The 13,139-nt window shown below is 39.9% G+C and overlaps 1 protein-coding gene across 1 annotated transcript; it reads right to left on the bottom strand.

The window, feature by feature from the left end:
• Positions 1-354: 354 nt before the first annotated feature.
• On the bottom strand, positions 355-13,089 carry IDH3A (isocitrate dehydrogenase (NAD(+)) 3 catalytic subunit alpha). The gene is made up of 11 exons (XM_061347617.1): positions 12,938-13,089; positions 10,795-10,857; positions 8,995-9,078; positions 7,578-7,692; positions 6,832-7,019; positions 6,560-6,693; positions 5,834-5,936; positions 5,691-5,755; positions 3,690-3,774; positions 3,022-3,174; positions 355-1,026 (listed from the first exon to the last, which is right to left on the bottom strand). The coding sequence occupies exons 1-11, from the start codon at positions 12,962-12,964 to the stop codon at positions 943-945; spliced, it is 1,101 nt and encodes a 366-aa protein (XP_061203601.1). The 5' UTR covers positions 12,965-13,089; the 3' UTR covers positions 355-942.
• Positions 13,090-13,139: the final 50 nt, after the last annotated feature.

The raw sequence follows: 13,139 nt of genomic DNA, 5'->3' as shown, positions 1-13,139 counted from the left end.
CCATTTAGGACTTGTCTTTTACATTCAGGGTTTCTAGAATAAAATTACTAGTCAATACAGTAAGACACACTGAACAGAATGCATGAAAGTACAACACAAAAAGCGCTCCAGCATGAAGTCATGAAATCCATAGTATAAATTTGCAAAGTTAATACTTTCCCCTCACAATAACTGGCAGAACTAATTTTGAGTAATTTACTCTCATTAGAACTCTGTTGAAAGTGTCCTTCAGAGAGGAAAACTTGTAAGAATTATTTTGGTATATGGATTTAAGCAATAATTTTAGTTCATTAATTCTCACCCCTGGCTGGTAAATGGTTATGGGCTTTTAAAAATACACAAATAGATTAAATCTCTAGGGTTCTGTATTCCTTTATTCATGCCCTTGCAGGGCAAGGCTATACTTCATGAATTACCAGAGTAACTAAAGTGGTTTCTTCATTGGTTTTAACATGAAATTGCCATTTTTAGTTAACTTCATACCCGTTTCTGTCTATGCAGGTCTTCATGTGCTCCTGTTAGGCTGAAAACCTATCTCATAAATTCCAGCAAGATCAATAAAGTAGATTTTAACCATTAAGGTGCTTTTATATTTCATTAATTCTATTACTGGTTTATTTGCATTTTCTTTTCTTTGTGGAAAGTAAAAACCTCCAGGTGAAATGGAAAATGGTAGAACAGCTCCAGTGGCAATGAAAGAATTCACTGACATAAAAATGTTCACTAGATAGAAAAAAATAAATATGAAAAAACACTTCAAGTCCACTGAAAGCAGGCACAAGCATCATTCATAGCCATTTGGACTGACTTTATTAATGGAGAGGCCCTAACTAAAAAGTTTGCTCTCAAGAGACAAGCAAACTATACGCGTATGGATATCATATATAATGTACTTTGTGTGCTGTGTCCTTTTGGAGTTATTACAGGTAGTATGAGAAAAATTTAGTCTTTGTCCTTTACTCTGCGGCAGATCTCCTCTGTGAATTCCGAACACTTGGCATTACCTCCCAAGTCTTTTGTCAAGACCTGAAAGAAAGGAAGAAAGAAAGAAAGAAAAACTATTACTAAACTGTTTTATGGGGCTGGTCTTGCCTGAACAGTTCTAGATGATGTTCTTCTATGTTGTGTCTGAAAACTAAATAGGAGTGAGGAGGAATACATCCAGTTTGATGTTTTCTGCATCCCATATCAATATACATTTCATCAATAAGGACTGTAAGGACTGAAGGAGGTAAAGAAAACTTGAGTGCCAACATCACATGTTATCAGGTTTCCATATGATTTTATCTTAACTACAGGAAGAAAATATGTTTGGCCAAAGCTCTCCAAAGTCCCTTGTCCAAATAACAGTGTTATTAATCATCAAGTATTTTATTAATCATTATTAATGATTGATTTTATTAAGTTTTCAATAGGAACTTTGTCTTTTGAAAGTAAAAATTATATATGAAGGCTCAGCACAAAGGTAACTAACTGGTTTTGGGGGATTTGTATGGGTTTTGGGTTGTTCCGTTGTTGTTTAATTTAATGTGTGTTTGTTGTTTGTTTTTAAGGAAATCTACCCAGAAAAAGCACACATAGCTCTTAATGCTGAGTGCTAACACTTCTTTCAGTTTGCTTAGTTCAAGTAAGAGATGGAAAATGCAGAGTTAAAGAAAGCTTTTCATCAAGTGCAGCTCCTATCCGGCAGCATAAAGATAGTAAAGAAAGAAGTGGGCAGCATTGCTAGTCCAACCTCGCTAGATTAAAGCACTCCAGAAGGTGATTTAAAATCACGAGTTTTCCCCTTACATGACACACAGAGTGATCTTAATTAAATGGCTGGGGGGAAGGGAAAGGGAGAAACAGAAAGCAGGAGAGGGAATTATTTTAGGATTTGGTCATTTTAACTGCATTATGCTTTTTTGCCAATTCAAAAAGATTCTCTCCATTGTGAACATATAACCATAAAGGTGTAAGTAACTAGTAAACAAGTAGCCATGTCACAAAACTTGCACTATGTTATCTTCCATAGAGTTACTGACCTGCAGATGGAGGATATTTCATTTCCAGAGAAGTAAATGGGAACTTTACAGGAGCACTTTATTCACTTGTAAGTTTAGATATTTTTTAACTGCCTCCTACACACAGTAAGATAGCTACAAACAGACCACTTATGAAATTATGACAGCTTTTTGTTTAAGCATCCTTGTCACTTTTCATTACAAAGCAGCTTCTTAAGCTCCTGCCTAAGATAACTGAACCAGCCTAACTGCTAATCCTCTTTAACTGCAATCTTCAGAATCTTTCCAGCTATGTTTGAAAAGGTGGATGTAAAAGTAGATGAGTGAACCAACAATTTTAAGAGGACAAATTCAAGTCAGGTTTCAGAGCATGTGTGTCCCTGAATATGCCATTTGAGTCTCTAATCTGGAGACACTTGCTGCCAAAGGGAAATTGCATTCAATCTTAAGGGGAAAAAGTAGATACTGGATAAAACCTATTTGTAGCCCAAAAAGGAGTGAAAGCAGTTAGAAGGCAAAAAAGAAAACAATGGAACTGAAAAGAGGAGCAGAAATATTAGTCAGGACTGAAATGCTATAAAAGAAGTGGAGGACTAAGCCTGTGAAAGGCAAAGGAGCATCCTTCACTTCAGGACCCAGACTTAAATATATGTCTTTTGTATACATTATAAACTTCACTACTGAAATATCATTAGTTACTTAAACCTCTAATCACCTTCATGAAAAAGAGACATCCAGTTCTAGCTTTGAGAGTTAACAAAGGTGTGGAAATATGAGCATTACTGAGACACAAGGAATGCCACAGCCTATCCTTATTACTGAGTTGGGCAGCTTTAATGCCACCAAAGGTAATAAAATTACTATCAGAGAAGGATGGTGGCACTGCTCATGCATCAGGTCAGCATAGCAGGTGATGTTCCATTACCACACTGTTCGAGTGGTAATGTTTGAAGATAATTTTTGCTATGATAGAATATGATTTCAGTTCAGTGCATTTATTTGCACACCCTTAGATTACCTTTCCGTCTTTAATTGTTTCAAAGCAAGCTGTCTCAATTTTTGCAGCATGCTTGTGTAGTCCCATGTGACGCAACATCATCACAGCACTCAGCAAAAGGGCAGTTGGATTTGCCATGTCTTTTCCTGCAATGTCCGGTGCTGTTCCGTGAACCTAGAAATAAAAGTGAACCTATCTGTTACGATGTCAGTAATGCTGATTAAAATGGTCTAGGCAATTCAAGTGTATGCAAGCAACCTGAAACATAATCCTCATACAAGTGAGTTAAAATAGGACTTACTTCACAGTGATACAGTTAGTGGAAAGGAGATGGGAAAGACCAGAACAATTCAATTCAAAGGCATCAGAAAGGGGTAACTAAGTCACCTAGTATTTCTCAATTGTGCCCATGAAGTTCTATTTCACAGAGGATATTTATCTTACAAAACAAAGGAAAAACAAAGTGTCTGTAAGAGGACATGCAAAAAACTATGCTTAATTCATACTGTGTGTGTAATGCATAATGTACCTTCTGTCTCTGAGTAAAGGTTCAGCATCTTCACAGTAAAGAACAGTTTTACATAGAACTCAATCCAATGATAGCCACACTGTATGTCATGGAAAAGTTTTAGATTCTCCAGTTGAGACAAATCAGTTGTTAATACTGTACCTTGCAGAAGACAGCTTACCGATTCAAAAATGGCAACTCCATTAGCACCAATATTGCCACTTGGTGTTACTCCAAGACCCCCAATCAGTCCAGCGCACAAGTCACTGGAGATATAAAAAACAACAAACCCACAAGTTTTTCCATATACAGTTGCTTCTTTGCAAGGTATTCAGATGTTCTTGTTTCTCAGTTTATTGCAACAAGAACTTATTTGATACACCCACACAGTCTGAGAATAGCATTGGGAAGAATAGATGTTGTTTTCCAATGGAGTACAAGTGGCTAATTTGTAAATTTGTAGAACTAATAGCAGGGGACAGTTCAATAAAGGAAAATTAAGATGTAACTCCAAATAACTAGAACATAGCTGATATTAGGTAGATGAATTACTAGTAGTTTTAAAGCTTATTGCATTTGGCTTAGGGAATGTGCTCCAGTGACACCAGACTAGCTTTCCCCCTCTCTTTCTTAAACAGCCCACAAGTCTGACATAATGAGATCATCAGACACAAGCAATTTACACAAGCACTTTGCATTTGGTTTCCTACAGAATTAACATGGGGAAGAACAAACCAACTGTGCCTACAGTCATCATCCTGTACCCTCAAAGCTGAGCATACAGATAAACAAGGCTCTTCAAACTCTGGTATTTTAGCATACTGTTTTATTGCCTACAACTTAGCTGAGCAAGGACTCACTAGCAGAAAAGTTTGGATGACCTTGCAGAATAATACTTCAAGTTTAAGCTAAAATAACCCAATTAGCTTTAGTTGTATAGTCTGGAGGCAAAAAAATGGATACAGTCTAAATTTGTTACAGTTCAAGGTAAGGTTCAAGGTAAGAGATTCCCTGCTGTACCTACTCAGTCTGAGAAACCTGTCTGGCATGATGTTCGCACTTCAAAAAAGCAGTGTTTATTGAAAATGCTTAAAACTACGGAATTGTTTCCAGAATTTCTATGAGAACTTTAAAATTTTAAACTTCAAACCTTTAAGATCAGTGACACTGAATTAGATAAAGCGAGTTGAAATAGTACTGGTGGGACTCATCTGTTTTGATCTCCTTTGGTTAACAGCTGCTGTAACAGCCCTGTCCACTCCTCTAACAGTTTTTAATGCAAGAAGCATTAGCTGGGAGTCTGATTTTTCTTAGAGGTTACAAACAGCCTTATCATAGAGCGCCATTTCAAGAGAAGCTCAGCAGGCATTCCTTCTTGTACATAAGCTACCTTTACTTTTGTTATCTCTACAAATGCAGGGGATGGGTTCTAAGGTGTAAATTCTAATTCATGCTGTTTTCTAAATCTCTCCTTGGAGGTGCAAGGGGAAGTAATGCTACGTTAAAAGTTCAGATTAAGATACTTAATTTTACATGCAGCATTTAATTGAATTTACACTCTACCTAAGCATTTAACAGAATGGAAACAGTGTTCAGATGTATTTTGCCTTCAAGAGATTAAGTATCTCTAGTGTTAACGTTACTCAAATATGCAATTTAATTTGAAAATAAGGAAAAATACAACACATAAAACAAGAGTTGGCAAGGTATTAAGAGGCACCATGGTTCATTCTTCAGTGACTATTCACGATCATTTAGCTATATGGTTAGCTTGCTGTAAACATCATGGTCCGACAGTCACCTCATACAATCTATTTTAGTGCTTAAGATTAGAAAGTCTCCCCCCAAAATCTAACTAAGCATTCTTCATTACAGTTTAAGTCATTAAATTCTTCACATATTTGGAGAAATTTCTCTTCTGGCCCATGCAAATATATTAATAGCCTCCATAAGCAGAAATTTGATTTTATCTAAGGACATTCTCATCATGCAGCTCCTCCCAACAATATAGTAATAATTGAAGAAATAGCATCCTTTCTACCCATTTAAAGTTTGAGGTATAAAGTTTTAAACTCTGAATGCATAAAATCATCACCCATCTGGCTAGCACATAACCTGAGTAACTGTCTGGAAAGCAACAGCACTGGACACACTGAGGTACTTGAAATTACAATCTCCATACCTGAGGATGTCGCCGTACAAGTTTGGCATAACAAGCACATCAAACTGTGATGGATCTTGAACCATCTAGAAAGAAGTATATTTTCATTAAGGTTAAGAATTTAAAATTAAAACTAGTCACAATTAAGACACATCAATACTTACATTCAGACACACAGTATCCAGGTACATTTCATTAAATTTAATGTCTTTACAGTTTTCTGCTGCTTCCCGGCATTTTCTCAAGAAAAGCCCATCAGACATTCTCCTGCAATTAAATAAGCAAGAGAATAGTGCAGTTGTTCTAAAAAACAATACTGAAGGTAAAGAAAACTGCATGCAACAGAGGATTAAATATGTATACAAATTTAGATTAAAATATTAGCAGAATTAGCAGAAACTTTGTTACTAATTATCCCTTATGTTAAATGATCTTTTAAATATATTGCAGTCAGAGCAGTTCCGCCTTTCAAACTGCCTCCTAAAATACTTTTGTATCAGTTATTTAACAGGCATACATTGATTCTCAGGAGGAATCCTGTTCATTTACTAAAGGTTTCCTGAGTTTGTAAAGGTGGTGTCATGTAATATCGCCTCTTAGAACTCAGTTCAGTACAAAGTGCCTTTTCCATCCTCAGTTTTTAAATTCATTTTCCTAGCTTAAGACTCTTTTTAAAATAAGATCTTTGCAAGGAAAGTCACAGAATTACTACAGGCTTTCTAATAATAACATTAGGATATTAGAGTCTTATCAATACTGGGTTAGGATTGCCTCATTACTTACTCCCAGTAACACCAACACAAGTTATACATTTGAGGGGCACTTAAGTTACTTATAATTAAATGCATATTACTATTTGTTATTCTTCTCAAGAAGAAGTGTCAACATACATAATGTTTGCCTTGTGCACAGCAGTAACGTGGCTTCTCTGGTTGTTTCTGGCATATTCAAAAGCAAATTCTGCAATACGCTTGCTGGCTTCTTCTGTGATCAGCTTGATACTTTGCACAACACCATCAACAATCTGAAAGACAGTAATTGCACTGATGGTTTTGATGGGTAGCAAACTTGAACACCACTGAACCTCCTACTATTAGGCCACTGAGATGGGCAAAGTTATCCTTCACGAAACGCAGAAAACACACCACTTCCAGCAACGTACCACGTGCTCAATTCCACTGTATTCGCCTTCTGTGTTCTCTCGAATTGTGACAATGTTCACATCTGTGTATGGGGTTTTGTACCCTTCGATTGAGACACAGGGACGGACGTTTGCATAAAGGTCAAAGGTTCTACGCAGGAGCAGGTTCATGGATGGGTGTCCTGCAGCAATTGGGGTCTTTAAAGGCCCTAAAGGGAAAAAGTAAAAAACAAACCTAAGAATGAATGAGAAGGTAAATCCCTCCATGAATTTCAGAGCTCAAACTCTAGTAACCTAGAGTGGTACTCTTAACAAAGGATCTCCAAGTTCCTATTGAACCCTTCTGCTGAAATGCCACAGCAATTCCCTGTGCTATTGAGTACTACTACAGTGATATTAATCAGCTGTTTAAAGGCCAACCCTTGCATGGAACAGGAGTTTTTACAAAAGCTTTTGACTGAAAACAACAAAAACAAAACACCATTAGGAATATAGTTATTGAATACTATCATCAGAAAAGCATCCTGCACAGAGTCCAAAGGCTGGCTTGTAGCAGTACTTGCCTTTAATGTATTTCCTAGAAGATCTATGAAAGTTATGGCTTCACAAAGAAGGATGGTTTTAAAATTACAGAAGACTGTAATTACCTGACAGGCTGTCCCCTATAATAAGCCATTTTATTATGCAAATGAAGGTCTTCAGCTTTAAATCAGTCACAATAAAACCAACAGTATTTAGTATATTTGTATTAACCCCCTTTAATGTACCTTTTAATCCCATTTTGTTTTTATCCATGGATTCTTTGGCATCTGGAGGAATCATCCACTTCCCTCCTGGTCCTTGGATAGCTGTAACATTCCTTTCTTCCCACTGAATAGGAGTCTAAACACATTCACTCTACGTTAACTTAAATATCATCACTTTTGCTTCAAGCTTTAACTTTCATTTCACAAAAAGGTGCATAAGGAATTTGTCCAGGCCTTCCTAAATTTTTCTCTGGTAAATGAGAGTAATCATGAGATTTCTGAAGTAAAAAAAGAAACGTTTTGGTTTAAAATGTAATTAAGTGAAAATGAAATAGTATGGGCAACACATCATCGTAACTTGAATACCATGATGCTTCCCTAGGTGCCATGTACTCAGCAATCCTCAGAACTGTAATATACATGCTACACCTTTCCAGTTCTTAGAGCTGTTGAGTTCCTTGTATACAAGAGACAAAACATTTGAAAATTGAGTTCATTGAGAACTTGTCATCCATACTGCCTGGAAGACAGTTCATAACAGATATATATCTGTTTTCTAACTGAAAACCTGCAAATGTTCCATTCACCCACTTGTAAGTGGAGACAGGCTCATCAGGAAGGACCATAAAGCACAAGATACAAGGGCTTTGCAAACTGAACCAATGTAAGTGTAACACACTAGAGAATCCCCTTTAAAACAAACAAATCTGATAAAGTATTGTAAGCATGCATTCATGCACAAACTTAGCTTTTCACTCCTCTACCTCTCCTGCTTGACTCCCCAGAAACAACCAAAACTATTACAAGGTCTTCCTAGATAAAGAGAAATTGACTTTTTCTCAGTCCAAGCTGGATAGCTGTTACAGAAAGGAGTATCTCTTGGTGCTGTTACTAATGCAGAACCATTTAACAGGCATCTTTCCTGAAACAGCTCTATTTCCTTTTAAGGAAACTGGGCAAATTCTGGTGAGGTTCCTCAGACAGGCAGTAACAGAGTTCTTGGACATACTCTACTTTCGTATCACTGAAGTGAGTGTGTTCAGCAGTGCAGCAGTTTGATTTGTAAGAACATGCCAGTCCTTTCACACATGCTTTCATCTGCACTGGAAGTCACAATGAACAAGAGAACAACTTCTCCCAGTTGCTCAGGATCACTTCATCAACAAGATGATTTTCCATGAATATTGAGTTCATATTTCCAAAGTTGAATACAGCATTTGCTGTCTACTTCTCTGCCAGCTAACAGTATCAAGCCCTGCCTTGATATCCCAGTCCTATCTTTTACTAGCTGAAGCTTCAGACTTTCTATTGTCAAGTTTTAATAGCTTAAACATGACTTGACTGTTTGGAAGTTAAAGACAAATCTAGTTAATATTAACTAGTTAATACTTGTTGTTGTTAAATTTGTAATGCTTACAGCAAGACTAATATTACTTACTTTGGCAGCATCAAAGATCTTCATGACAGCAGTAGAAATTTCAGGTCCTATGCCATCTCCTGGGATTAAAGTTACTGTTTGTACCTAGGTACAGAAATATCAGTAGCACAACAAATGAATGCTTGTTTTCCATGAAGAAAACATTTTCATGTGTTGTAAGAAACAAGGAACTAGAAAAGGAAGTTTCAGTTACCAAATGAGTGCTATGAAGAATAGCGGCACTGGACAGAAGGAGGGATGACTGGCTTGCTTTCAAAGGCAGCATGCAGATATGTTGAGAAACTGTTTAAAAATCTGCCTACTATCTACTGCTATTTCAAAACACAGAGGTTTAACCTGAAGGGCAGGTTCCTTCTCAGTATTCCTTGAAAGAAATCATCTCAGAATGCTGCCTTCTTGAAATCTGGAGGAGATCCTATTACTTAGTTATGGCTCTGTTACCCGTATGTCTCCAGTATTAGCAACATGCTGCATAATAGTGACACATGCTAGAAATGATGACAATTATGAAAAGCTTAAAAAAAAATAATCTCATGCATATCCAAACTTCTCAAGTGACTTCCTAAAAATCTCAGATCCATTTTTAACAATACCTAGTTATTTTCCTCCTATAATGTTCTCAGTCTTGTTTCTTTTATCATCATCAAATACCTGAACCAAATTGCACAGCTCAGGCTCATTGAAAAACTGGGGAAGAAAGTGCTCTGATCAAAAAACATAAATAGATGATGATGACTACTCTAATCCTCCATGCTCCCAACAGTTTTGTCAGGGCTCATTATTACCTACCAGAAAAGGCAGCTCAGATACAGCATCAGAACTAAAATCAATTCACAAGATACGCTTCCATCCTGCTCCACACAATACTCAGAATCTCAATATACACTGACATTTTAACAAATGTGAGCCAAAGAAATTCACTGTACGTAACAAAAGAAGCAGAGCTTCAGATACAAGAACCCTGCTGTTGAGCAAGCACATAGCTGATGGAATGCCTCACAACTAGTTTTGTGCTGTGTTAGGGCTCCACCTGAGCCAGAGAATGTTTCACCTGACACAGGACTGTGGTAAAAACAGAACCAGGGTGCCCCACCTTCAACAACCTTTTTAAACTGTATAAGATATGAGCAACCCTTCAGTCTCATTTCTAGGTCTTCTACATGCTGTTCTACAAAGCTTATAATTAAAAGCCACAGTTCCTCTTTAAGTCCTGTTTAAGGGTGCATGCTGTGGTGCTGAGCCCTGCCCCTGCCTGAGCCATTTTGAGGGCAGCCTTCACTGGAAAAAAAAGGCCCATGGGCACTTCAAACACATACACGTGAAGAAGGTAAAACATCTACGAGGAAATATGCCACTAGCATCTAAAATACTTCAAAGAGAACCTTGAGGAGGCACAACTTTAAGCGTGAGGTATTCTAAAAGCAACAGTAAACGTAGTGCCTGAAGGGAAGTATGCAAAGTAAAGAAAATGAGAAGCTTCTCAACAATCTGTCTCCTTTGCCCAATGCCAGATGAGTTTCAGAAGATGGCTCATGTCCAGATTGTGTGAAAAGTTTTCATACCACTTCTGTCTTTTGCTGGAGCCTTTTGTATTATCACTTAGTTTTTAATATGCGATTGCCAAAGACAGTAAGCCAATATGAATCCAGCATGGCATTAAGAGCATGTAAGCTCACTTATTTAGGCCTTATTTCTTGAGAATGTAAAAATAACAACATTGATATTATAGAAGTAAATTTCTGAACCACTTTCTTGAGAAACTTCTTAAAAAGAAAGGAAAAATGGTACTATTATACTCACAGCACTACTAAAACTTCTGGTCACCTGTTTTTGGTTTTTGAAAGCACCTAGCAATCGAGAAACCTGCAAGGATATAAAACAAGAAGGTGCTATTTTATTACACAAATGGGATTTTTCAAAGTTAACAGTATTGCAGCAAATCTGCGTTTTAAAATCATATTGCTTCAAACCCCCTCTCTCAAGTTAGTATAAAGATCCAGATGAAACACGAGTAAGGAACACTTTGCCATGTTACTCTCTAACCTTCTGTACACTGGCACATCCTGGGATTATTCTTAGCACAGGGTAAACCCAGGATACACCATGCCTGGGGTGAGGCAAGGTTATGGCACAACAGCGAGTCCTTGAATACTACACATTTGAAGTAAGGTTGCAGTAACTCTGACTAAACAGAGGATATGCTAAGGATTAAGATTCATGGAAAGCCAAGTGAAAAATCAAACACATTCACTAGCAATAGGGTGGACAGTATCTTTATACATTCTAAGTAATGTTTTAAAAACTGCTTTGCATTAGTGTCACTTCTTCCATTCAGACTGCGGTGGGTTTTGTTCTTCCACCTTTCCCATCAGCAGGTTTTGTGCTGTTGCCTTCTGTTTGCCCAACAGTATTTAAAAAGCAGAACTGACATGCACATCAAAGACAAAATCCATCATAGCAACAAGTCGACATGGCCTAGTCAAACAATTACTCCTGACATCTGAGTAACTGGTGTTAAGCTTCACAACTGGGATGGTATCTCAGCTTGAGCTTTTCCCTGGCTGAGCACCACACACAAAATCCCTAGTTGTACCAGTACCAATACTGAACTGCAGAGAAAACGCAGCCTCCCAACCTTACCCTCCTCTCCAGGGCTTTCATGTTTCTGGGACTTAGGAGTCAGAAAACTTCCAGTGCCAACACTTGGAAGACTTTGCCACATTCCTGTCTGCAGCTATCAGGCTAGACTGGAATGTTGGACAGTTTGTACTCCTCTCCAGTCTCTTATCATTACTGACACGTATGCTTAAACATAGCTGTATGGCAAAGGGGACAAACCACGTTGTCACCCACAGAAACAATCAGAAACAATGCAGTTCTCAGGGATGTTGTAATGAATGCTGTGGGAGAAGTAATTTAAGCTAGAATTTATTTTTACTTGCGACCTGACATGACATGTAGAAGGTCATTGCAACAGGGAAGCAAGGTTCATCACAGCAAGCCATGAATCTGAGGCAGCAGCTGAAGCGATTAAATGAAAACACTGAATACACAACTGTAAGTGCCCTCATGGTACAGTTCCTGCATGCACAGTCAGGATTCACATTCCAGAATAGCCCTGGAAAGGAACAGTCGAGCCTGCCAGAAATTCTGGGCCTGGTACATCACACTTCAGTTCAACATCTGGAATGCTAGAAGAGATCAGGCCAGAAAGACTTGTTGTGTTCTGCCATTAAACCCTCTTGCCAGTTCTCCCGCATTTCAGCAGATACATGAAGTGCGGCTTCTGCAATGACTTGGCCTCCACAGGCTATAATTTTACAGTACTTACAGGCGCTAAAGCAATGCCATTTACTAAAGGCAAAAAGCAGCGCCGCAATAGGGCTGCATCTCCGAACAGCTGGACTCAGCAGATCCCCGAGGACAGGCCAGAAGCCTGCGGAAGACAGTACCAGGCACTGCCACAGCAGCCTCCGTAGTGACAGGCACGGCACCTCCTTCAGGGACAGGGACGCGTCCTGCTGCCTTCGCTGTGGGAACGCAGGGCAGGACAACCCCGGCTGCAGGCACACAGCGACCGCCCGTTGCCGCCGGGCCCGGGCCCCTCGCGGCCTGCAGTGCCATGACCTCTACGGTACGACCTCCCGGGCCCCTCCGGGGCCCTTCCCCTGGGCAGCAGCTGCCGTTGAAATAACGGCCCGCCCTGCACCCACCCGTGGCGGGGCTCGGTCCTGGGGATGAGGGAAAAGCGGCCCGCCAACCCTGCCGCCCTCGGCGGCGCTGCCCGGGCCCGGCGCCACCGCGACCTTGCAGGCGGTCCCCCCCGCGGCAGCACCGCCTCAGGCGTCACCGAGCCGCGGCCAAGGTCACAGGCGCGGCCTGGTCGGACGCCCGCCCCCAGGGCACAGGGGTAATGTGCTTGTCTCTGCTCCCCGCCGCTTACCGCCGGCATCCACGCGGCCGCGGCCATGATGCTCCCAGGCACCGCCGGTCGCTGAGGCCCGAAAACACCCGCGCCCGCCGCGAGACCGGAACCGGCGCGCGGAGAGCGGCAGGCTCCGCCCCCGCAGCCGTGAGGCTCCGCCCCCGCGGTACCTCAGCTCCCACCCTGGCACCGAGAGGTCCGGCATGTTCCTCCTGTTCCC

Source organism: Neopsephotus bourkii, unplaced genomic scaffold (assembly GCF_033783945.1).
Source record: "Neopsephotus bourkii isolate Nb327-2 ecotype Australia unplaced genomic scaffold, CSIRO-AGI_Nbou_v1 NB_318, whole genome shotgun sequence".
Lineage (NCBI taxonomy): Eukaryota > Metazoa > Chordata > Aves > Psittaciformes > Psittacidae > Neopsephotus > Neopsephotus bourkii.
The sequence above is the reverse complement of the archived record's forward strand: the minus strand, read 5'-3'. Positions and strand labels throughout refer to the sequence as shown.

Coding starts and splice junctions, on each gene's coding strand:
- IDH3A (XM_061347617.1), bottom strand. CDS start 12,964: ATGGCCGCGGCCGCGTGGATGCCGGCG. Junction 10,858..12,937: donor CGGCCGCGTGGATGCCGGCG/GTAAGCGGCGGG, acceptor ATATCCTTGCAG/GTTTCTCGATTGCTAGGTGC. Junction 5,756..5,833: donor TGGATACTGTGTGTCTGAAT/GTAAGTATTGAT, acceptor ACTTCTTTCTAG/ATGGTTCAAGATCCATCACA.